At 40.5% G+C, this 27,422-nt stretch overlaps 1 protein-coding gene across 1 annotated transcript in view; it reads right to left on the bottom strand.

Moving 5' to 3' along the window:
- Positions 1–239: 239 nt before the first annotated feature.
- Positions 240–27,422, bottom strand: part of KCNK13 (potassium two pore domain channel subfamily K member 13) — a 50,978-nt gene continuing 23,795 nt past the window's right edge. Inside the window, exon 2 of the mRNA XM_042869897.1 lies at positions 240–1,430. Within this exon, the coding sequence (XP_042725831.1) occupies positions 544–1,430 (887 nt within the window). The 3' untranslated portion in view covers positions 240–543. The remainder of the gene's footprint in view (positions 1,431–27,422) is intronic.

The raw sequence follows: 27,422 nt of genomic DNA, 5'->3' as shown, positions 1-27,422 counted from the left end.
TTCCTGTTCCATTAAATTAGATCTAATTAGATCTGCAATATGACAGAGAAAGGCTTATAATGATTCCTCCTTTAGTCTTAAATAAGCTACCTTCAGAAAACAACTATGAAAAGAGTTAAGACAGAAAGTTCAAAGCAATCTTTGAATTCAGAATATGTTCAGAAGATACTCTCGATTTGTTCTAATACTACAGATTTTGTATCTTGAAATCTGTATTTCACAAAAATAGAAAAGCAAAGGATGTGAAAAATTGATTTGAAGGCTAAATTGAATTTCTCCTGTAATGGCCTGTTGGAGGCACAGAAGGGAGGGGAGGGAGAAAGGCTGAGACCGGTGCAATTCATGGAGCCAGTGACAGCCCAAAAACATGTGAGTGGTCTTCCAACAGAAAGTATGCTTTTCACACCCACCTCACCATCTCCCTAGGACAGTTCTCTCCCTAGGTACATCCACATGATCCACATTGTTTTTGTACGTGTTGAAATGCTTCACACTGCTTCACTGTTATTCCTGTACTATTTTATAATACTGTTCTGTATTATATTACCTATCCACACTCGTCTCTGCCAGTCTGTTATTCATAATCGCTAGGGCTCCAACTCCACCAGAGAATCCATTTTGCTTTGAGCTCATTTGCCGTGGATAGCCATTAGCAGTTTCAGACAGCTGTTTCTGCATGATGGCCAGGGAAACTTTGTTGGAGGCCAGGAAGTCCTTCATTGAGATCATCTCGCCTGACAGCCGGCGTCCATCTGTGTCGCTCTCATTGACGATGTCAGTCTCGATGGAGATGTTTCTCCGGCCGCGCACGTTTCCTGGCATTACCACGTTCCTCCGTGACCGAAATAATTTTCTTTGGCATCTATGGCAGCACCTGCAGTCCAGCTTCTTTAGTATCCAGTTTATGGATTGTTTGATGACGATAGAGATCACATTAAATAAGGAATAGATGCAGCAAACCCCCATGAGTATGAAGACAAAATTGCCAAAGCGATAGAGACCTTGGCTCTCATAGTGGGTGTTCTGGCTGCTTACCAGATCACCAAAGCCAATGGTACTGAAGGCCACGAAGCAGAAGTACAGTGAGTCAAAGTAACTCCACCCTTCAATCGGTGTGTACATTGCAGAGGCACAGCAGGAGATGATGAGTGATGCTACACACAAAATCAGCATGACGTAGTACACTGAGGGCTTCCAGCCTGCCAGGCTGTCTGCCTCCGAGGTCCCCGAGCCCCGCCGGCCGTCGTGAGGGAGGACCCCTTTCCTCCTCAGCTGTCTCTCATGGCAGGACTTCATGACATAGGCTATGACAGTGATCAGGCGCTCCAGGAACAGGTTAAAGAACAAGATGGTCCCTGCACATCCTATAAGGCCATAAAATATAAGAAAAATTTTGCCTCCAACGGTGGCTGGGGTGGTCATGCCAAACCCTGGAAGATAAAACAGAAGGGTTTTTTTAAAAAAGCCATTAGTTACTGAACAGAAGTTTTGTCCCAGGCTAGCCAGAATAGACAGAGGTACTGACAGCAACTCCTGGTAGCACAGTCAGCTCTGGAGGAAATGGAGGTCACTCCCCAGACAGCTATCTGCTTGAGCTTCACTGTGTCCCTGCAGCATGCAGAAGGTAGGCCATGCAAGCCTTTCCTCCAGAACCAGAATGAAACAAAAAAGCAAGAGAAAACACACAGGAAACAAATCAGAGTTTAATTTTTGTCTTGTTGGCAGGCTCACTCTGCTGTTGTTGTACCTTGTTTCATTTCTAGCTCCAGGATTATCACACTCACTACTTGTCCCTGAAGCTGTTCCATGCAGGGGTCCAATCCAGGGGCAGCTGTCACTTCCCAAGCACAGGGTCTGTCCCCACCACAGTCACACAGCCCAAAATAAAGTCTCCCTGTGTCTCATCAAGCTGTGGCTAGGGAATAGATGGCACATGGGCCAACACCCAGCACGGTGCCATGGCCCAGCCAGGGAGCCCAGCAGGCAAAGCGCCTCACAGCCCTGCATCCGACTTGGTGTCAGCCACCAATTATCAGCTTCTTATAAGTCACTGCTGAGCTTTTCTTGTTTGTCCACGTCCATACTTAAATCTGTACTTGGATCTTAAACATTGTCTCCTCTGGTCTCATTCCAGTTTGAGGGATTTCTCAGGTCTGAGGTGCTTCAGGTTTCTCTCATCTCTCTCCCTTACTGAAGCTTGCAAATAATACTTTTGGTTAGATCATCTTGTCTTAACATGAGGTTACTGAAGAATAAAGACTGAACAAGCATGTCTAGAACACTGACCAAATTAGACCAATATACATGCTAAGTAAGTTTGCTCCTATTTAATCTTCCTGGAGAAGATTAATAAGGGAAGAAATAACTAATCAATGAAGCCAATCTTGCTAGGAGAACAGAGAAGTCACGTTGGGCAAGATACACATTTATTTGTTTCCTTCTTTTCACAATTGTGGATTGTGAGATGCTAGTTATAAAATAAAGAAACGAGGCTCTGAAAAATAAAGGAAATTGTATTTGAATCATGGTACATTTGTGCTCTGAAGACAGACAACCACAGCATGAAGAAACCACGCTTCCAACTGCACTCATTCTACCACAGGAAACCTGCTATAGCACAGCTCCTTCTTGGATGTGGCTTCTGCTTCTGTGCATTTAATGACAGCCTTCAACCTCACCCCACTCGCCTCACTCCTGGCTAGGCTGTGGTGCTGCTGCTGATGGTCCTGTTGACCTGCAGTACCGCTGAGCTGTGGTCCTGCTGAACTGTGGTGCCTGCTGAGCTGTGGTCCCTCTGAGCCATGGTCTGCTGAGCTGTGGTTCCTCCTAACAGTCGTCTCTTTGGGCCACATTCTCCAAACCCCAGCTCCCAGAGGACCTGAAGGAGGCTCTAGCGTTCTCATTAAAGCTCTCTGCTGGAGAGAGCTGGACTGCAGCTCTGTATTGTGGAGGAAACACAGGCCTCTGTACTATCATTCTCAAATCAAACATCGGAGCACATACTACATTCCGATGTGTAACTACACTTTCCTAGTTGCTAAGCATTGCTTGTGGGGAAAAAAAGAAACAACTATGGGCTTAGAAGCAATTGACATACTTTGCTCCCCAGCTCCATTGCTGAGGGGTGCCAGCTGCCTGGGATCAGGATTTCAAGTACAAGCAACGCCACAGAGCAGGGACATGGCATTGCCCACTTGAGTTAGAGCCCTGCCCCTGATGGTGAGTGGGCAACTTTCAGAGAAAGGATATTGGAAAGTATAAATAAAGAAGAACATATAAATAGGGGGATCCTTCCCTGGAATCTGCAGTTCAGAGGATTTCAGGACATCATGTTTAATAATTTCTCCATCAATCCTGTCAAATCCTCTTTCAAATCATTTATACTTTTGCTCTCCTGAGGCAGTAAGTCTCACTATTTAATTGTGCTTTGTGGAAAGGAAGTCTTTGTCTAACCTGCTACCTGACAATTCATTTCAGGCTTCCTACTGTTGCGATAACATTATCCACTCATCTTCACCTTTCACCTTCCCCCTTCTGGGTTTATAGACTTCTGTTATTTCCTCCTTTCTCATTTCTTTCCCAGTCTGAGGAGGTCTATACTATTTAGTCTCTAGTTTCTCTCTGTTAAGACATATATCTAACCAGTATTATTGCCTTTCTTGTTTCTTCTCTGCCTTATTACTGTCCTTCAGAGATAAAGAAGTAGAACAAGAATGATATACAATATTTTAGATTACTCAGACATGAAGTATAGAGGAGAAGCCAACAGAAAAATATACAGGTGGGGAATGACTTAGTGAGCAATGAGACCACCTGATCCATGGAGCCAAACAGGGAAAGAGCAAAAATTTAAACTGCAGCCTGAGAAGCAAATACAGAATGAAATTATAAAATCATATAAAAGAGGAAATAAAAGCAGTGGCTGACAGTTGCAGATGATTTGAAAACACAAGATTACTTTTTGTGGTGAAGAAATAAAAACAGGAAACAACTGCAGGAAAAAACTGCTAGTGATATGGAATTTTTATGGTATGAGAAATGCTGGTGGAATGTAAAGAATATTATTTTACAAATAGAAGAGGATTATTTCATGTGGAAATCAAGATGATAGTTAATCAAATAGGAATCAGGAAAAGTGGAACATTTTTAAGCTACTGGAAAGCGCTTCAATCAATTTGTTGGAAATGTCTGTGGATATGACACCATCTTAGTAGCAACAGATATGCATATCAATTTCTACACAGCAATGAAGATGGTCTTCTGAGTACAAATTTCAGACTTCTATTCTGAAATTAGCACAGTACTGATTTGCCTGTAAGCCACGATCCACTTATTACAACAAACTGGTGTTGTATTTCACAATATTCAGCTGTACCCAACAACTACATTGCTTGTAGCTTCATTTTTCCTTCACTATTGTCATTTTTTGACATATTGCTCAAAAGAATACTCAGACTTGTTTCCTGAATATACAAAAATATCTTTAGCAGAGCTGAGTTTGCAGAAGCTGGAAGGAATTCAACCTCCAGAGTCAATAAAAGTTTTCTAAAGCACTGCACACCTCCCACTCAGAACAATTTTGCAGATTTTGGCTTGGTAGCAACACTTGTTGAAGTCTGTTATTAGTGCTCTAAAACCCACCTCTGTGTTCAGAATATACTGTGTGCCTATTCCAAAAGGACATAAGGATACTTAAACAAAAGAACGATAAAGGAAATTAAGTACATCAACAGTGTAATGTAATCATGTTCCATGGTTTCATAAAGCAATTAATGAGTCTAATCAAAGAAAAGCAACCAACTGTAGTTCTTACCAACAGTTTGAGAGGAAGGACTGATGTGCAACAAGAAGCCCTCTTGAAGATGAACCCTCTGGCAGAAGGTAAATACCAATATTACACAAACGCTCTCCTCAAAGATTAGTGTGTTCATATTGAAATACAACAAGAGAAAATGAGCATCAACTTTCTATAATTAATCAAATCTACAAAATGTCTGGTTCATCTAATTTTTCTCTTCAATATCCTGATTATCAGCCTTTGAAAACCCAGAAGAGCTATATTAAAGCAATCCCAGAACCTGGGCTGCACAGCCATCCTCATCCGCCCTCATCTCCCATCCCCATCCCATTGCATTCTCCTGATGCATCTGCACGGCATGGCTGAGGCTGAAGCTGTGCTCCCCTCATCCTGATGTCCTCAGAAGGCCACGGTACACTGCCCCCAGGAGTCCAGCTGCCTACTGCAGGCAGTTTTTATGTCATATCTTCTCTGTTGTAAACTACTCCAGAGCTACTGGTCGCCGTTTCTCCAGGTCATCACACACACTTTGCCTGGAGGTACACCATTTGCCACACATTCCTAATTCTGGATTTTCTGACATTCATGTATTACATTATTTAAACTTTCCATTTCCATTTCCTGGTCGCTTAGTATTGTGAAAGGGTATGAAAAGCAGTTCATCAATTCTAACTCTTCATGAATGAAGCCTGGAGCACTGAATATAATATAACTGTGTAGGAAGACTAGACAGACATGTAGATTTCACACTCCATTTTGGCTCATGAGATTGAATCTTTCCATTGTTCTGCAAGATAGCACTTTTTCTTCTTTTTTCCAAGAGGCTTCATTTCCCTTTTGAATATGTGTGTTGGGTGCTTTTGGTAGCAGTTTGCTTCTCCTGCCTTTCCCACAAAGAAGTGGGTAGAAAGAGGGCGTAACAGTATAGCAACAATAATGAATCACTGTAATGCTAGAAATATAATCACCAAATGGCTTTCCAGTTCAATTGACAATCAGAGCTCTTTGTGCGGTTTCTATATTCCCATTGCATTTCCTATTTATTTAATTCTTTTCTTTGTTTGCCTCTATCAGCTCTAGTTTGGTCATGATTCACCAGGAAAACAATAAATTTCACCAGTGGAACAACAAAAAAAAAATGATCGAGGACCAAAAAATGTGGAAGCCAAACTAAATAGGACCAAGAGATTTGACTGTAATGAAAACTGTAATTACTTTAGATAAATATAGGAAATCCTGCATACCTGCAAAGTTGCTGACCCTCTTTCCCCCAGTACACATTCTGCACTGAGCTATTTACATAGGGATATTGTGTGCTTCTAAAGGAGAGGCAGGAAAAACAACTTTAACAGAAGCTGTACTTGAAAGATTTTATTGAGAAAATGTCCTGTACTGTTCCCACAGTGTGCAGACACTATTAATTTGGTAAAAATCACTTCTGTCATGATAGTTTATTCTTGTACTCTCCGAGCAGGACAAGTAGTGCTACCAAAATTCTAGTTCCGCCAGAATAATCCTGTCTCCAATAAGAACTCTTCTAGGAACAGCTAAAGCACTGCAAATTATCCCATATTACTCCCCTTTTGACACCCTCACACCAGCAAGATTATAACAGAGCCCTGTTCTGGAAAGAAAGGAGGACATCAAGTCCTTCCCAGTAAGAGAAGAAGAAGAAGAAACCGTATAGAGGACATGTTTATGGGAACAGGTATGGGACTGTCACAGCTATCTGACAGCTGTACTTGGACTTGGGTCCAACCTCTAACATGGAAAATATCTGGCACAGTTTATCTTCCTAGCTGCACGCATACATCACAAACATGCACATGCACATATCCCGCTTTGATTTCACACCAGTGGAAGCTCTGCATCTGAGCAGAGTTTGTCTGGTGACACACTGGTGGTCACATGTTTTCACAAATGCTTGTTTCATCATCCTGACCATTTCACTGACTGCAGGGGAATAACAAGTTAGCTGAGTCCTGAAATGCTCTGTTAGTGCAACAATTATTTGACACAATAAGATTTTCTCATGGGCAGCCTGGTGTGCCTTAGTATCCCTTTCACTGGCACTGCTACTCTCTTGCACAGATAGCTTCGTGGTAGAGAGGTGCTCAGCCTGCCAGGAACACAGGGGATATGTGACTGTAGCAGCTCCTCTATGCTTTCTGCTCCTCTGCTTCGTGATCTGCGTGAATGTTGCACCCAGGCATCCCCAGCACTCCTTGAAAGCTGTAAATGCCTCCAGGGCTATTAGAGCTGAGTCATATCTGCAAATCCAGCACTATGCTAAGTGACCAGCTGCTTGGTGACCTGGGACCTTCCCTTCAGTGGCAGCGCTGCTGCTCCATTCTGTGCCAGCCTACACCCATGATGTCGTGCATGCAGCTCAGCCCAGGCAGATATGGAGGGATTGTAACCTTCTGCACAGCTCCTAGCAGCACTCAGTCCATTCCTAAAGGGCAATACTGAAGTTGAAATTAACAATTTAAGATGCTGTGATGAAAAAATAAATGTAGCTACCCAAGTACAAACTACAATTCCTCATATATCTTGATATCTTCTTCCCTCCCTAACTTATCTGGAGAGTCACGAAACCTAGCAGAAAGCAATACTGCCACTGTTTCAAAGCCCACTGAATTATTTTCAAAGAAATGAGAACAAACCATATGATACAAAACCTTTTCTTTCCACTAATGGCAGCAAAGAGATGAACTGGTAAAGTTCAACTAGCACAGCATCACAGAATGGCCAGGGGCGGAAGGGACCTCAAGGATCATGAATCTCCAACCCCCCTGCCACATGCAGGGCCACCAACCTCCCCATTTGATAGTAGACCAGGCTGCCCAGGGCCCCATCCAATCTGGCCTTGAACACCTCCAGGGACGGGGCATCCACAACCTAAACTGGTAAAAAACTAGTAAATGAGTCTGACTCGCTCCAATAACTGAACTGCCCTATCTCATTCAAATATTAATCTTAGCTGTCAACAATCATGGAAAATACATATGGGAAATAATTGCAGTATTAAAAGTTGATGTTAGTGATTCTTCTGTGGTTCTGCTAGGTTCGTTCATACATATTCCTGAGCCATCTATAGCATGCAGGAGCTTCTAGAGTGGCTCTCACACTGGAACTCAGGAGACTGTGCTGATCTGGAGGATTTGGCTAACTGGAGTCCTCAGCTCTGTGAGCCAACAATTCTAGGCTATCCTGGGACATGCTTGCATGCCCTGCTGGCTCCATACAACAAAAAAATTGTGGGATCTCAAGATGTTACCACCTCCCAGACTGAAACTAGGCTGAGAGCTGTCCCTTTTCTTCCTGGAGGCAGTAGGAACCTTTGGCTCCTCTGCCATACAAGATTTTTGGATGAAAAGACTATATTTAATGCCTTTATTCTCTATGTGGCTTTGAGATGTAGAGAAAAGTTATTTCTCATCCTTTCCCAATATGCATACACCAGGCAAACATACATGCACACACAGGCACGTACACACACATACACGTTTCAAAGCCTTCCTCAGCAGCAGCATGAGGGCAGCTCTGCACTTGACAGTCACAAGAGCACAAGGAGATCCAGGACAAAAGCTTGACACCAGCAAAACATGCACACCAATGAGACCCAGAAAAATGAAGACAGGGATAAAGCAAGGGCTTTTAAACTATACTTTCTAGAGTCCTAGGTCAACAGCCCAAGTCTTTACTGCTTTGTAATTTTTCATCTCTCTCAATTCATACACCAGACTTTTCAGCACAGATATTCAAGCTGCACCTTCTTCATCAGTCTTTTGTGCATACAGGGTGAACTAATGGACTTTAGACGTGCAGACCAGAAAGGGCATCTTGGTGTTGTCAGTGAGCAGGTCAGGAGGCCTGGGTGAGTTGATGCTTGCACTAAAACCAGAGCAGGCTGAACAAAAACAGTGAGGCTGAGGGAGAGGAGGAAAATAAGCTTTGAGGAATGTACCAGTCTCACGTTCAGTCTGTGATAGCAGGGACACAAGGATTTGTGTGACTGACTATGCATAACATTTCTTTGTCTCAGAAAAGTCTCCTAAAAAACTGAATCTTGTAACACAGCTGTAGAAGATTAGTGTCATGATAAGTGTATGAATGAGACTTCAAGGGCAGAAATAACTTGTGGGGTTTTCAGTAACTTGGTTTTGGAGAGCAGAAGTAAAATTGATGTTGTGTTAAAGTATATGATGCAATGTCCGCATTTAACACAGCAAAGTTTAGCTCACAGTGAGTCACTGTTGAAACCTGCCTTTGGAGTTGGATAACTGTTACTGCTTCTTCTCATTTCAAATACATAAACTGCATGGTCTGTATTGAAAAGAAACCTAGTGTAAGAAAAGCTCTCAATTTTGAGAAATCTAAAAGGCTTAAATAAAATAACTGCTAAAGGTACAACACTGGGAGTAAAATAAAATAAAAATTCAGTATCAGTAGACAACTTCTTTATGGATCTGTTGATACCTCAGTTACAAAGTCTATGTAGTCCTTAAATAATGTATGACCTTTTCTGAGATACAGCCTCTGTAATTTTAATTATTTTAAGGGTGTTTCGTTTTTGTTTTTGTTTTTTAAATATGATAATTCGTGGGAACCCTGCCATTGTGTTTCATATAACTAAGTTTATCTTTTATTTAAGGTTCGTGCTAGGTCTTGTGTAACAGAAATACACAGCCTTGTTACAGTTCCATTGCTACCATAAATTCCACGTATAAATATTTTACACCTACCTTCTAGTTTCCCTCCACAATTTTTATGTAGTTTTTGAAGCCTGAGGTGCTGTGCCCAATGACTCTCCATCATCCCTTGATAGATGGGTAAGTCTGCACACTGTTTGCATTACTACAGGGCAAGAACAGAGCTAAATTTTGAAAAGACATTGTAACTATTTTATAGTTACTTTTTATGACTTGCTGGATCACAGAATGGCCAGGGTTGGAAGGGACCTCAAGGATCATGAATTGCCAACCCCCCTGCCTCATGCAGGGCCACCTACTGTTTAATAGTAGACCAGGCTGCCTAGGGCCCATCCAACCTGGCCTTGAACACCTCTAGGGACAGGGCTAACCTCTGGGTAGCCTGTTCCAGCACCTCACCACTCCGAACATTTAAGGCAGATGTAATTTTTATGTATTCTTAAAGTACAGAAAAATATTAAATCTAATATTTTCTATCAAAAGGTACCCAAGATCTACAGGTGGATGTGACACTGTACCTGGCCCAGACTGACTGCTCACCAAAGGCAGCCATCAACAGCTTGGCAGGCTCCAAGAGGCACAGCAATGCCCATAGCTCTACTGGGGCTGTAGGAGTATGCAAGCACTCGATGACACCTGTTCAGCACTCCCCAGCCTTGGAAAGGCAGCAAAGGTTCAGTTGTGCAGCTGTGTGGGGATGTACTGCAGGCACCAGTTCTCCTGAGACCTCAGAGCTCTAACACAGGTTGCTATCGACAAAATTCAGTGGGCAGAGCTGTTAGCACTGCTGTTTCAGCCCTCTCACAAAGGCTGCAGCCCTAAACACAGCTGTTCTACAGAGGAAACACTCTGCACTTTATAACTGAAAACTAGAAGTTCTACTTGCTATCTTGGCTGGCATTGCCAGACAGGCAAGGGGAAGAGATTGTTCTGCTCTGCTCTGGTATGGTATGGCCTCACCTCCACCCAGGGAAGGTTTGGGCTCCACAATATAAGAAGGAGATAAAATTGATAAGTAAACACCCACAGGAGGGCTCTACAAAGATGGCAAAGAGTCTGGACATGGAAGTTAGAGAGAAGATTAATGGAGTCACAGACATGCTACACTGATAAATGCATACGATTGTATCAGTGCCAGTTAAGCATATGCATGTATGATGAACATGTATGCACGCATAAACCTTTTTATTCTGTTGAATAGTCTACACTGCTAACAACAAACAGCAGCTTCAAGCCACAACTCACCTGGGCACAATAATACCAGAATCATAGCTAGCACCGCTTCAAGGGTACATTTTAAAGCAGTCAGTCTGGAGCAATTACAGAATTGGAACAAAATGTGTGCCATAGGTTTGTCTACACTAAAATGTTCCATCTAAGTGGTACAAACTTAGGTATATTTAAAAGGTTTTCTGATGTTAGTTTAAATTGTCTTACTTGACTTTTGTTTTTGGCATGCATACATAAAGTATCCGATTTTTCTTGGAGGAAAACAGTGTTTATACATCTTCTGGAGGGATTTTTTCACCCAATACTGTAGGAAAGGTACATACGTCAAAGCTTCTGTGTTTTGCTTTGTGAGCCCAAGAGGTATTAAGAGAGCTTCCCCTTGTATACAGTTCTAGTGTTTCTTCTCTTTTAAAGGTAAAGCTAAAGACACTTTTTTTTTTTTTTTTTTTTCTTTCCCACAGTGAAAAACAACAAGTTAGAATTTGTGAGTTCTTCCTCTTCAACATAAAAGACCAGGGAAACCATGTCAGTGACTTTTATGTAAAGTGGACTTCATAAAATTAATGCTCTTCCCTGGCTCTAAATATCAAGACAGCTGCAGCACATTTATTCAACAGCATTACCTGCAGTTCAGCTAAAGAAGAAAGACTTCTGCTGCAAATGTTAAGCAAAAGAAAGAAAAGGAAAAAAAAACCCCAAAACCTGTCTCTGGCTAGGCTGGAAGAAAGCTGGACTGAGATAAGATAATTTTTGATACCGCAAAAGAATCAGTATATGTGCATGTATGTTTGTATGTAATTACATCTTCCTAACTAATTCAAACTTTGTCCTGATGACAGAGAGAAGGCTTGGGAGGAACTGCCAACAGAACCATCACATGCCAAGAACCTCAACACTGCCACCTCAAAGTAACAGAAAACCTCATCCAAAAAATGAAGTTAGCCTGAAGCATATATACATCAAGAGCAAGGATAGATCAAAAGAAGCATGTATAAAAGACATCACAGACACCACCTCAGCTCCTCAGAGACACGCAGTCCCACGAAAGCTTTGAATAAAGACAAAAAATTCACTGATACAAAGAAGGTGCTTCAGGAGATACAAATAAAAAGCATGAGGTCATGTCCTAAAGAGAAATCTGTTGGTATGGTATGTAGCAGGATTCTTGAAATGTTCTGTATAGAAAGAAACAGATACAAATATTACTATTAAAATTCTGAAAACTGGTAGACTTTGCTGACAGTTATGTTTTTAGAGACTGTGATGAGTATTTGTCACTGGAGAATCGGTGACACAGAACTGGGAGTTCTGTGAGTGCTTACTGTGAACATATGAGGAGAAACTGAACTCCTATTTCTTATATATTAACTTCTTATATATTAACTTGTAAAACATATGATTTGTGAAGGAGGAAAAATTAGTTTTCATTATTCTTGACATTTTAAAAACAAGAAATTATGCTGGGGTAACTGATTGTTGGACACTTGGGAACAGAAGTTAAGTGTGTGAAACAATGCCAGGCTATTCCAAAGAGTTTGTCTCCTACAGAAGAAGCACTGCTAACATTGGGTGCAAAATTATCAACACAAACTTGGCTTTCTATATAGGAAGGGAAAAAAAAAGCAAACTATAGGTAAAACAGGATACTGCAATTGCAAACATAAAAAAAAAAAACACAACAACACTGCAATGCCTACTGCAGGGAATGATTCTCTGTTCTTTCCTTCCTATGTGATGGACAAGTCCTGCTCTCTGTGCACCATTATATTCTGTGATTCTAACTCTAAGCATCAGTTGCCTTATCCATACAAACTATTGAAAAACACCATCACAAGCATACAGAAAAGGAAAGCATTGAATGAGACTACAAGAAGATGTTAAAGAGTGGTTAAAAGCTGCAAAGTTGGGCGTTTTTTTGTTATAAATGGACAAGTGACTGGGGACATCCCAAACCAGAGGACAGTTGAGACTAGAAGGTTGGCCTCAGAGGGATGTAAAATTATGTAGAGGATAAGAGGGATGCCAGGCTTTCCAACCAGACAGTTCTAGATTAATGAAAATAAAATCATATTTTACTTGAAGAGACAACGGTCACTGAGTTGAAATGATAAGGCTGAAAAATATAAGAGTAATAACTCTTGGGGGGGAAATGCTCATCTGAACCTAAAAAAGATTACAGCAAATCTGGAGAGCAGCACAGGAACAGACTTTCTGAGGGTCTGCAAGGTCTAATCAAGGGCTGTTTTCTGGTCCCTGTGCTAAGATACACTCACATAAGAAAGGTCCAACATTTCAAAAAATTGGTGTTTAAATAACTGAAAACATTTTAAAAAGCACAAAGAGAAATTTCTCTAAAGTATCATCTGAGAGATGGTTTAGATTACTGTGGAGGATGGCTTTTCCCAGCTGTTACAGTAGGAAGCAGAGAGGTTGGCAGCCTGCATACAGCACAGTGCTCTGTGCCATGTATGGTGGTTTATTTGATACATTTAATGCTAATCAATTTAATAACTATTGCTACTGAAAATGATTGACAGATTCTGCTAATTGAAATGGTGAATCTGAAAATGCTTTTGCTATGTATCTATCACTAGTTCATAATGTATTCTGCCAGGGGAAAGATGCTTAAGCAGCTCTGAAAACACAACATTCAGTTCATTTAAGAACCCTCGAAAAAGTTATCATGAAACAGCAAAGCAATGTGCTGGCTCTTTCCAGAAGTTTTGAGGACATCACCTGTACTGGTAATAGGTTCAAATGTTTCCAACCTCATCATTCACAGCTCCTAATAACAAGTTTTTCTTTGGAAAAGAAGCGCAGAATTAAATAATGGGACTTCTTAGGAGTGTGAGTGACCAGAGCTTTGGCTGTGTGAAAACAAATCTGAAACTTTTGAAACTATTTACCAACTTCCTTCTGAACTGTAATGAGTCCATACAGCCTTCTGTCTCTCTGTAATTGGCTTCTTTGCAGCCATGTCCAAAACAGTTTGCCATACACGAAACAGTGCTTTGATATAGCATATAATGCACATGCTGAGAAGCAGGTGGAAAAGCCCATGTTGCAAAAGAATTTCTTTTAGAACAAAATCATTGTCTCTGAAATACTTGAAGGAAGGGAGTTCATCAGACTTCCATTAGGAGGTTGCCTTCTTCTGAAAACAAGGCTGGTCAGCTACACCTTTTTATTCTGTTGTGCTTTTTTCTTTCTTTTTTCTTTCCCCAGCTGAAGAAATTAATGGTTTTAAAGTCACAGCAACTTTAAACTTCTATGGTGTTGTGGTTTCAAACAGTTCTCAACATATATGATGCTGAATAGTATAGACTGAAAAAATAACCCGATGTCAGTAGGCAGACCATAACTGCCAAACTCCCACAAATGCAAAACAGAAAAAAGAATAAACCCACAGTGCTGTTAGGAGTGTAGTATGTCTTGAATGTGTACTAATATTAAAATGCTGAAAGATCATGTTAGCTGAACCAATATAAACATATTGAAATAACATCTACTGACTATTCTTGAACAGTGGATGCTAGTCTGAAAGAGAGGAATGAAAATACTCAGATGAGAGAGCAGCAAACTGAATTGCATCCATCTCTGCAGAGGTGCACTGCCAGATGAGTCCAAGACAATTAAGAAGCTCTTCACTCCAATGAACTCATTTTTTCTGTATAAGATCTGCTAATCACATGTGTAACAGTAATGGAGATGGAGGTGTATAATCAGACAGAAGATCTGAATACATTCCAATGACCACTAGTTATCAATGGCAGCTGCTTCATATGCTTGTTACAGCAGATTTGTGTTCTTTCTTATATTTTCTGACCTCAAATTGTGGTTATGAAGACCAGGATCTTTTCAATGTCTATTTACAAGCCAAACAACAGGTAGCACAACATTACAAGCTGAAGATATTTTAGCAGACCATATTCTGAAGACAGTTTTCAAAAAAACAAACAAAAAACCCTCACAAAAATCAACAGCCAACTATCTTGGAACCTCAAGGCTGCTAACTAGCCTGGGTGTCTGAAGACCTGAAAGCCGTTGCCACATAACACACTTACCAGGGAGGAAGGCCTAGGAATACCTTTGCTTCCTTCCCAAATCCTGCTGTGAGAGCACCCTGCAATTTGCCATATTTGCTTATTTGTACCTAATTGAGCTGGTGAACTTATTAGAAATCATATTTATTCCCATATCATTTAGCGTATTTATCTTGAAAAAGGGCTGGTTGTTGCTCAGGTAACCTGGAAACACTATTTCTTGTTGTTTTGACAATGAAGTATGCTTATTTCTTAAATCTTGTTTTCTACTGTCTCTTTCCACTTTTCTTTTGTGTCACCAGATAGAGAAATCTAGATAGAAATCTAGAGAAGATTTTGGTGAAGTTACAAAGACTTTGCAAGAGCGCAAAAAGACTCAAAATTCAGCAAAGAAATGTAATATTCTGCTCAAAACCATACAATCCATGCAATTTACAAGAATAAAAATATCAAACAGGAGTCCTGATCAGCTTTTATAATGCTACGAGAGAAACATTCTGCACGTACAAGTCTGCTTGATAACAAACTGGAACTAAACTACTATGGATCTGGCTCACTCTTTACAGTTCCAGGGCAAAACACATGGGTGCTAAAGGGCTTATTTTACCCAGAAAGCTCCCTCTTTGGTCCAGACATCATCGTACTCATTCCTTACCAGTCATTTTGATATTTTAAAGAACTCAGAAATATTATGTTGCCAGAATCCTCTTTGCTGACATCCTCCATGTTATTCAGAAGACTGAGTAAAGCAATACACTACTTTCTTAGCTGTTTTGAGGATATCTCATAAGGTTCAAAAGGTTATAACCAAGGTTCATAAGGTTATAACCAAGATGTTATTACTTGATGACGTACAGAAAAAAAACCCAACGGTTTAAATTTGTATTCATTTTGATTGAGAAGGCAGCACTGCATAGTCCCAGTAAAGAAAATCATCACCTAATAATTCAGTGCATAAGAAGCATCAAAAAACTGAAGCCTAACCTTGTGATTTCAGAGAATCATAGAATGGTTTGGGTTAGAAGGGACCTTTAAGATCATCTTTCCAACTCCCCTGCTATAGGCAGGGACAGTTCCCTCTAGACCAGATTGCTCAAAGCCCCATCCAGCCTGGCGCTGAATACTTCCAGGGAGGGGACATTCACAACCTCACTGTTCCAGTGTCTCACACCCTCGCAGTGAAGAATTTCTTCTTGATACCTAGCCTCAATCTGCCCTCTTATAGTTTTGAACCATTTCCCCCTGTCCTGTTGCTGTATGCTGTTATTAAAAAGTCCCTCCCCAGCTTTCCTGTAGGCCCCCTTCAAGTAGTGGAAGGCCAGTATAAGGTGTCAGAGCCTTCTCTTCTCCAAGCTGAAGAGCCCCAGCTCTCTGTCTGTCCCCATAGGGGAGGTACTCCAGCTCTCTGATTAGTTTCGTAGACCTCCTCTGGATCTGCTCTAACAACTCTATGTATTTTTTGTGTGGGCAGCTCCAGAACTGTATGCAGCACTCCAGTGATGTCTCACAAGAGCAGAAAAGAGGGTCAGAATCACCTCCCTTGACCTGCTGGTCATGCTTCTCTTGATGCAACCCAGAATATGGTTGGCCTTCTGGGCTGCAAGTGCACATCACCAGCTCATGTTGAATCTTTCCTCAGCTGACACTTCCAAATCCTTCTCCTCAGAGCTGCTCTCAAGCCATCCTCTGCTCAATTCATATCTGTACTTCAGATTGCTCTGATCCATATGCAGCAGATCCTGGGGTTTCTTTCATATATGCAATAATACAGAGTTGAAACACTTCCCTATAACTGTTGTATTGACAATCACTCAGAGCAATTTGTTAAGAAACACTTTTGAAGTCTCTTTTCTTCTCAGCTGGAACATTTTAATCCCTCTCTTGTCTGGGGGTAAGTAATCCTTCAGTCACAAAGTTGTTCTGTTATAATCACCATACCAATCATCATCATTCAGCTCTCCATGTCATACTTAACATGTCATTCACAATGAATACGATAGCAGTAAACATCTGTTCAGAACTACCTCAAATACTCATTTAATTATAGAAAGACAGTTCAAATGATGTCTTTTAAAATGGATTATAGACAGGGCAACTGTCTTCACAAACTATTCCCATGCATTCAGAGATGTCAGTATTCGTGTGACGCATGGTTTCAGTACTTCTGTATTAAAAGCTTTATCAACTCCAACAAAATACTTCTCAGTAAAAGGTGCTGATCAGAAAAATGCTTCCATATCCACAGATGATAAGCTTTGTTTAATTTTGATGAACGATGAACAAATTACTTCAGAAGCTATTAAAATTGTCCCCTCTGTTTAAAGTTTGTTTTTTTTTTTTGCATATGTGCTTCCTAAAAATGCTTTGAAGAACGCAGGTTCTCCAGCAACCTTTTTGTCTGCCAGGTCTAAGGACTGAGCTTACTGAGAGAAACAACTAAAATTTTGCTTGACATTTCAAACTATGTTTGGTGACTTGCCAGCATAGCTGCCCATCACTGAATACCTTTGTGTGAAACGCTTTTTAAGTTTGTTTATGCGGGCAGTTGCAGGGGAAGCCACCTGGCTTAGAAATGAAGTTGTCATCTGCTTGCTCTTCTGGGACATGCTTTTTGGCTCCCTGTGGGAAGAATCCTACGTTCATTATTTCAGAACTCCCAACTTCACCTAAGGAATGGTACATTTTCTTTAAAAATTGTAGAATCATAGAATCACCAAGGTTGGAAAAGACCTCCAACATCATCCAGCCCAACTGTCCACCCATTGCCAATATTTCCCCATATTGTCCCATAGTACAACATCTAAATCTCTGTTGAACTACTTCCCTATGCAGCCCATTTCAGTGCATTACCACTCTTTCTGAGAAGAAATTTTTCCTCATACCCAACCTGAACCTCCCGTGGCACAACTTGAGGCTATTCCTTCTAGTCCTCTCACTGGCCCCAGCACTGAAGTCAGGCTGAGAGGCCTGTAGTGCCCTGGATCCTTCTTACTACCCCCCTGCAGATGGGAGTTGCAGGCCTTCTGCATGAATGTATCTGGGAGCTGAAATGTTGTCACCTAGTGAATACATACCTATTACACAGATTAAATGTTAAATAATATAAAAAACTAATTTAACAATATAATAATACATGGCGATTTACAGATGTTGGGGAAAAGTAAATCCCTTCCAAATTATAGCAATAGGATGTTTGAGATGATTTCATATAGTTTATTTCATACTCTTGAGGGTCTTGTGAGAGCCTCTCTACATGCCCATCACTGGCTAATCAGCAGAGGCACAGCAACAAACTGGCTCCTCTAACAACCAGGACTACCATCTTCCCTTACCTTTTTCCTGAGAAAAATGCTTTGAAGGATCAGGGTGACAACTATGGTGCAAGCGTTGAAGAGCTAACTACAATATGTTTGTTTTCTTTTCCACAACATAAATACATTTCTTCTCTCATAAATCAGACCTGATCCTTATTCATATTAGATTATTCGCATCTATAAGATGGTATAAAAACAAACAATATGCTGGGAACTTTACCTTGTTTCTTATCACTGTGTTTGAAGTCTCACAACCAGAATTTTCTTATATTTCTAATATTCTAGTTATACATAATGTGGTATGTAAGCATCTCCTGTATTTCACAAACACCAATGTCATGGGAAAGGTAAGTGAATTAAATAGGAAGACAGAGCACAGGTCAGTACAACCATATGTATGTGTAAATCCTTCCACAAGAAGTTATTGGAATTAAGTAAGGGAAGAAGCTAGCTAGAGCTTTCAATTTAACAAGAAGCTTTGACATTAGCAAATATTTGCTGCATGCTAATCTGAGCACCAAGGGGAATTCTAAATTACCAGCCCTTCCTTTCACACCAGCAGCCCTACTACTACTGAAGTACTTCTGTATAAATTGTCTTTGCAATCTTCTCGTCCTTGCAAGAACAGCCCCTTCATGACCATAGGATGAAAGTTAGAGGGAATTAATCAAATTGTATTTAATCAGTTGAGGCTGAAAAAATATTTTTTAGAATAATGTTAAATGCCTTAATGCAGTTGCTCATTAGTTTTATTTCCAGCAGTCAAGAGTATCACAGAAGTACAGGCATTGGAAGAGATCACAGGAGATTATCCTGTCCGCCCCCCTTGATAAAGTAGGTTCCCTAGAGTCAGTATCTAATTGGCCAAGCAGTAATTACACAGCCAGGTTGTAGCCAGGTCCCTGCACTATTTGTACATGATGGCATATCAGGCAAATTCAAATGTGCTGTCAAATTTTGGCCTTGATGCAAAACACATGCTACAAATTAGACATAAATCCCTTACAATAAATGGAATTATACTGGTTTTGCAGCAATAACAGTGAGGTAAAATTTGATCCATAGCCCTGGGATTCAGTGGGAGCTGGCTATTTATAATAAACGTTTCTTATAAGATGGAAGAATAAATGCTAAAAATACAACTGGTTATTTTTGCCAACTTTTCAACTTGTCTAGAAATTGGGGTTTTGCCTGCTGCTGTTGATGTGGAATTCCTGGAAATTGCTAGTCTCATCTTAGGAAGGGAAGTTTTGCCATTAATTTTTGTGTAATGAGAGCAGATATCATATTACAGCAACAAACCACAAAAAGCAAAATAACAATGAGACTGAGAACTGCATATTCTCATGTTGTGTGCTACTTTTGTCCTTCCTTAAGTTTGTATAATACTGCTCCGGAGCATTTCACTTAACATCTGACAGATGACTTTGAGGAGTGAATGAGAAAGTTGCATGACATCCTGTGACAATTTGAGGACTCTGTAAAACAAGATAAGTAAAAAGGTACCAAGGTGCCAAGAAGGTTACTAGAGCCAGGAAATAATCAGTTTGATTCCTTCCTTTCCCAGGAAAGGAACAATATATAATGGTATGCACTGCAAATTAATAGAAATTATTCTAAAGGGGAAAAAGAAGACAAGGGCAGTCAAGAAGTCAAAGAAGAGAAGTCTTTGTGTCCTCAGAGAACAGGACCTCCTGGGGAGCAGAAGGTGCCATGTTCTCTGCAGAAACCACAACTGCTAGAATCAGAGAAATCTAAATGGAAAGATGGGGGACACTGGGGACACAGTAGCGCAGCCCATTTACCAGACAGACATTTCATCTCAGTTTGAATATTTCTTCAGCTCTTCAGAGAAAGCCATGGTTGGTTTAGAATATCTCAAGAGTTTGTATGATACAATCTGGCATGCGGCCCTGGAAAGGTAAACCACAGGTTGGACCTCAGTGGGGCAAGGGACTCTGAGCGGGATGGTGCTTATGCTGACGGTCTTACAGATCACAGCTAGTCCTGAAGGCCGTGGCAGGCAAGCTGCGAGTTCCATGAAATGAAAACAGTTTTTGCCTACAAATGAGCTAGAGAAACAGAAAGGATCCAGATTTTAGCTCAGGAAACTAAAGCACAATGTCTACAGTGTCTAAGCACTGCAATGGTCCTCTTCAGCCCAGGCCATTCTGTGATTCTATGATTCAATTTGGTGAGAGTGCAAAGATCGTTTAAAGAGGGACCACATAGATTGATGATTTTTCTTCAAACCAACAAACAAGGATGTTCAGTTCTTGCATTCTTGTCTTTCCACACAACAGTCACAATTCCAGTTAAAGACTTTTCTATTTTTACCTTGCAAAAACCGAGTCTAAGGAGATCTCTTGATGATTCAGGCAAAGACACCATTTGCTTGGCAGTCCACTCAGCATGAGGAACAGTAACTGCTTTTTTCAGGGATTCTGCTCACTGCACATTTATTGGAAGCGTTGATGTCTACGGTATTCTCTTACTATAATGCATGACAAAAGTCAAATCTAAAACAAAAAGAAACCCAACAAACAAAACCCAACATCCTGCCTTTTTATATATCCTCACAAAAAGCAAATGGTAAAAAAAATCTGAGTTACAGGGATTGAAAGAGACCTCAGGAGATTGTCTAGTCCAACCCCCTGCTGAAGGGTAGGTTACACAGCAAAGTGTCCAGGCCTGCCTTGACTATTTCCAGAGAAAGAGACTCTACAACTTCTTTGGGCAGCCTGTTCCAGTGCTCTGTCACCCTCGAAGAGGTGGGTTTTTTTCCATATTCATGTGGAACATTGTGCGTTTCAGTTTGTGCCCACTGCCCCTTGTTCAGCCACTGGACACCAGTGACAGGAGCCTGGCCTCATCTAATTGACTCCCACCCATTAGATATTTATAAACACTGACAAGGTCCCCTCTCAGTCTTCTCCACATCAAACAGCCCCAGATCACTCAGCCTTTCCTCATTAGGCTCATTAGCCTGCACCACATCATCTTTGTGACCCTCCACAATGGAACTCTCCTAAGATCCATCTTTCTTGAACTGAGGAGCCCAGAACTGGGCACAGTGCTCCAGATGTAGCCTCATCATGGCAAAGTAGAGGGGGAAGACAGCAGAGGGAGAGCTGGCCATCCTGACTGTCGACTTGGCAAGCAATATCAGACTTTTTTCACATTTAGCTGAATGCGACTATTTATTGCCACCATTATTTTTTATTTGGAAATTCATGTTTAGTTTCTCCTCAGGCACCTGCAGTGTCTGACAGGCACTTACAAGCTTAATCCAGATTAACTGGAAGAGTTTGCTTGTCCAGGAGAACAGATAATCCTCTGGGCCACCCCCTACTAAAGAGAAACATTTTCTCTCTATTAACATCAAAAGCAGCAGAAATTGCTATGACATACCTGCATTTGAAAGTTGACTTTCACCTCCTGTTGTTTTGCAATTATATGAAGAACTTATGAAGGAGTGACAGAGAAAGAAATAGTAATTCCCAGGCTACACTCCATTGCTGTTTTTTTCAATTAAGGATGATTTTAAGCAAGCCTAATTTTAGTAAATGGAAATGTATCAGGAACTTTCACATGTTCAGGTTTCCAATTATTCCCTAGCATCATTAAACAGGTAAGAAATCTTCTAGCACCTGATGGAAAACCCTAGGGCATCTTCTCATTAGACACTATTCTGTCTAAAGATAACATTCCATTTTCCTGACCAGTTTTTTTTCTTCTTGCACTTAATACAGGCACAGCGTGCTAGAAAGCAGCAGTCTCACTTTTTCTAACATTTTAAACATGCTTCTCTTCCCTTTTATTTACATGCACATAAACTAACTGGAACACTGTAAGAGAGAATGATAGTTTAGCTTTACAAAGAAAACAGAGACCAGGAAAACATTTCACCTTAAAACAAAAGCACAACACGTGCACACCAATGAAGCACTGCGCTCACTGAACTCTCTTCTCTCCCCTAACCCTCCAATATGAGAAAGTACTGAAGAAATTCAGTGAATTAAACTTAAGTATAAAAAAAAAAAAAAAAAAAAAAGAGAGAGAAATGAATATATCCTCTTTATGTCTTCTTAAAAGACCCGTATTTGCTTTTGGCAAACTGGATATGATGCAATCACTGGCACTAATAATTCATAAGCAATTCCCAGCAGGGGAATCTAACATTAGACATTGCAGAATACTTGAACAGTTCCATTCATACAAGCTGGGTCTCACCACCTTAAAGTAACAAGATGCAGGATACTGCCACGTTTGCTCCTCATGGAAAGTTATGTATGCGCACATGAGCAGTGAACACTTTTGATTCTTACTCCTAAACTCTGAAATTCCCCTGGTTCTGACAACGATTTTTACCATCTTCCAGGATGTATCCCACTGAACGTCAGTGAGCAGTACTGAAGTGCTATGAAGAAATGTTTCCCTTAGCTTGACAGATAGAAACCGAAGCGTTGCTGTGAAATGTGCACAGATGGTGAAAGGCTTATAACTTGGAAAAAAGCAAAGTGGTGGCAGGAAATGGGAACTTAACTCTTTTAAAAACAGTTGTTGATGGCACATTCAGATAACAAATGAGTGTGCAATGTGTGCAGCAAGACTCTCTCTCACAGACACTTCCTCCCGTTTGAGTTTGCCACCAAAAGACTGTAAACACTGCCACTGTTTTACGAATGACTGTGCTTAGTTTGTCCTTTGGTTAGGAACTACTGGCTTTAAAATACGACAACCAGAAGCATTCTGCTGAGACCACCTTCGGTTGGCCCAGAGATAAACTGTATCTTCACAACTCAAATGAAAAACAATTCAACAGTTAAGTACTCCTCTTTTTTCTTCTATGTTAATAGCACAGCAATAGATTGCTGAAAGTGAGAAAAGCAACAACAATAAAACATTTTCTAATTGCCATCTGTGGCCCTTTTAATTATTTTTTGTCCAGATATTCTGCAGCTAGTGAAAGCAGGTTTCAGTTCCACTTGTATACCTAGACACATTCTCAAGTAGCAATACACAATGCCATAAATCTGCAAACACTATAAGAAAAAAAACTCTGCTTTAATGGAAGTAGAAATACTTCTGTTAAATAAACCCTGTCTGCCACAATAATGCATCCATCAGCATATTAAATGGTAAATAGATGACAGAAAAAAACATTAGTGTTCTTTCTAAGATTTAGACTGTCCCTGGAGAGTGATGCAGAATCAAAGAATAGCTTCCACAGAGCAACTTTCCTGTGTCTTGCTGCCTACAGTGCAGAGCAACGTGGGAGCAGCGACTTCTCCCCCCTGTATCACATGAATCTAAGAGAACATGGCAAGTAAAGAAAAGGAAAAACTTGTGATCTTTTTAAATATCTTGTTTTGCTGTTCCTGTCTGACATGTTACATAAGATAGAAGACTGTGTTTGAAGGAATTAAATTATTCAAATTAAGGAAAACAATACTTTTTTTTTTTTTTACTGTTGGTTATATGGTTATTCTTGCTGGCAACTCTTTACATTCAGAAGCAATGAAATGTTCAGCAGGAAAACAATTCTTCACAAACTCTGAATGGAAATGATTGCAAATGTCATTAAACGAAGGTGAGACCAGGTTTTTAAAACGGCATTCACTGCACTGCTCTTGTGCTGTTTGTCTTCCAAAGAACACAGACGCGGCATGACATAAATGTATATAAATTTATAGGCATCTGAATGTCTAACACAGTTTATCCTGCAAAATTTCCTTCTGTGTCAGCTGGAGATCAGGTGAGACTCCAAAGCATAATGATTAATATACCTCACAAAAACAAAACTTGAAAAATGCAAAGAACAGTGTCTCTTTGTGGATATTCTCAATAGTGATGCGCTCAGAAAATTTCACAGCAGCCAAAGAGTTTGGTCTGTGCTATGTTACTGCCTTCCTGTGCCTTTGTTAACTCCATTACAAAAAGTCTGTTTACACTTGGGGCAACACACTGATGAGTCAGACCCCAAGACAGCAAATCTAGTGACATATAAATGTGCTGTAAACAACAGATGTAAAACTTTACATAGATGACTCATCACCTAGCAAACAAAATACATACTCTCTGATAGGGATAACAAAAATTGAGGGGAAAAAGAACCCCATAAAAACCCCAAAGACATTTTAATAGTCCAGTTAAGGAATCTGCTACGTAATATTTCAGTTATGTTACTTTTACATTATATAAGAAGATTTGGTGATCTAAAAGCTTGTGGCTGTGCATAGCTTTTCCATTTAAACAAAGTTTTGTGGTATTCTAGAATTTAAAGTGTAATCCTTATTAAATCAAGAATTCTAACCTACTGAAGTGATTGAATTGGGTAAAACAGATCACGTAGCAAGTTCTGCACAAATCATGCTTAGAAGATATTCCTCATAGACTCGTAACAGATTCTAAAAGCTTTTCTTTACTAGAAGGGATGTTTCATAGTGTACAATTAATGAATATACAGATGTTATGGTACAGCAGAGAGCTCGGCTATGTAGCTATTACACCAAAGCAGGAAACAGAAATGTTAGATATACTCACCTGTATCCTGGGCTCACGTGGAAAATTCCAGTGGCAAAGATCTGCAGAAGAGATCCTTCCCCACTGGTAGCCAGCTCTTAGATGGGTCTAGGAGAGGTGGCGCCAGGCTCCACCCCTTCCAGCAGCACAGGTGAATTGCCTTCACCTGTGCTCCCCTGGCTGACTCATTGCTCGCCTCAGGTGATCAATCAGAGGTTCAGGCTCGCCTCAGGTGATCAATCAGTGATTCAGCAGTTCCCATACGCATAGGTACCTCTTCTACTTTTGACTGTGCTCACTGATCCCTTGGCATTTGCAATCATAGGGCATCTCCCGCAAACATGGCACAAGCGCTAATTTGGAAGGAAACAAGAAAAGATTTGCTGCTCCTTTAGTTGCCTGAAATGCCACTTAACAGATGAAGAAAGCAAGAACACTCTACAGTATCTTGTAGATACTACTGATTCAAAACCACAGTCAGGCACCTAGTAGTTAATGGAATTTCCCTTTTTTTTTCTGATATTCAACCTAAACTTTTCCTTGTTAAATTTTAGCTCATTGCTATTAATCATACTTTTTTTTTATACTAAGTAAATCATCTCCTCCCATCTGCTTACATTCTAAAATATTTATTGATCATTGCCAAATTATCCCCAATTTATTCTGTACTATCAAACATTTACAGGCTGTTACTTTTACTGCCCCTTTACACGTGATTAACACTGGCCTTTTAAAAAAAATGATTAAAAAAATCGTCTTATCTATTTGCACCTGGACTCCCTGGAAATTTGTGTGGTTATCGTAGCTTGCCTTTATTTGTAAAAATGCACTCAAAATTGGAAAAATTGAAAAAGAAAAAAAAAAAAAAGAGGAATGGAAAGAGCCCCACCAGTTACTTGTGCTTACCACGAGAATGGGGTTGGTACTCCTGCCCCCAGAGCTCTCGCCCACTCCTGGGCACAGGAGGAGCTCCAAGCTGCCCCAGCTCTGTGCTCAGCCTCTGGCACCACCTGTCCTTTCTCTCTGGCCACAGACAAGGATGGTGGTAGATGTTCAGTTTGCTCTGCTGCCAAACCCTCTGGAGCGCAGCAACACCTTCATGGGTTTCTGGGAGGCTCCAAGAGACACCAACCTGAGCCCTGGCCACCCCAGCAGGGAAGTCTGGGGTGCCAGAGTGGGAGCTCCCATGGCAGAAACATGCAGAGTAGAGAGATGAATGTCTTCCCTCTGCCTCCCTGTCGCTTCCACAGAACACAATGAATTGACTGAAGGATAACCGAGCTTTTTGGTTTCCAGAAGTTCAGCAGAAATGCATAACCTGACTTGCATAAGGACAGTGTATTTTCCTTGGCACCAAAGCATCTATCACAAGGACAAGGTACTGTTGCTTTTACTCTTAAGGGATATTCTTGTTTTTTAAAAGAAAATACTACCTGGAATCCTTTCTTAGAAGAAGGATGCATTATTTTTTAAAAGTCCATGAAAGTCATGCAGTTTCTTTCCTCCCAGTATTGCTGAAATCACTGACATATGTGTACTTACACTGATCACATGAACGTATTTATCAGGAGACTCACATTGACTGCAGGCTAATGCTCCCATTTGCTCTAAAACTCAATTTCCACTGACATTCATTTTCTGGACAATCATCTACTAGCAGCGCTAACTCTGGGCAGTCCTGTCAAGCATTTAGGAGAAAAGTCTTTGTGCAGGTCCCTGCTAAATCTGAGCCAATTCTCCAGAATCCAAAAACAGCCTTGGTGACAAAATACACAGTTAGCAGTAAATTTACCCTGAACTCAAGGTGCCCCAGGTTTTGGACTAAAATGGCTTTTTTTTTTTAATACACAGTTTTTCTCAGATGAAGACAGACTGTGAATCAAAAATTTACTACCAAGCATCAATTCTAAAACACTACTCACACGTAGGCACTGCCAGTATTAAAGGCTAATTGATTAGATTGTGGCCTTTCCAATTTTGTAATATATCCTGGCCATGGGCAAAGTTAAAATGCATACCAAGTGCTAAAATGTCAATATCAAGGTTTAAGACAAGGTTAATTTTACTACAAGTAATTTTGCTGTTACTGTGGTAAGTGTGAATACCCATCACTGAAGGCACAGCTGTGCAGTGCTGCAGGTACTCATACTGTTATCCACCCAATTAAGGAAGAACAAATAATCCCAGGGATTCTTAACCCCCTAGTTCATACAGAAATCCTGCATCCACGTCTAGCTGTTCCCTCATAGGAGAACATTGCCACCTGTATTCTTGCACACTGGTTGCAGCTCTGAGGCTTTTCTGACAGCTTTGAATCATCATCTGGATCTGATGGTTTTTAAAGCCATCTGTATGCACTGCCTTTCCTCCTGATTTAATTCACAGTCTAGGAGACCACAACTGGGCCTTCAGCTTTGCCCAGGGAGTATTTCAGTTCTGAGGGGAGAAAAAACCAACCAACAAACAAATAAACAAAAAAGAAAACAGAAGAAACCTTCAGACTGTGCAAAAAAAGAAAAAAAAGCTGAAGAATAAACAACAAGTAAAAATGAAATGAATCTTTAATGAACTAAATTAGTCTAATACAAATCTGCCTAATGTTGCCAAACACGAACCTCTTCAAGGAAAGGCAAGAGGGGACACAGGTTTCTACAACTAAAAGATGCTGACTGGCCATGCCAAACAATTTTATCATTGAAAAGTTGTAGTGCTCAGTGACAATCAAAATAGCCAACATATGCCAGAACATAAAGAACAGAAGGTTAAATTAATCTAAAGTACAGAGGAGGCCAGTGTG

This window comes from Lagopus leucura, unplaced genomic scaffold (assembly GCF_019238085.1).
Source record: "Lagopus leucura isolate 7727_CA_CO unplaced genomic scaffold, USGS_WTPT01 Super-Scaffold_1, whole genome shotgun sequence".
Lineage (NCBI taxonomy): Eukaryota > Metazoa > Chordata > Aves > Galliformes > Phasianidae > Lagopus > Lagopus leucura.
The sequence above is the reverse complement of the archived record's forward strand: the minus strand, read 5'-3'. Positions and strand labels throughout refer to the sequence as shown.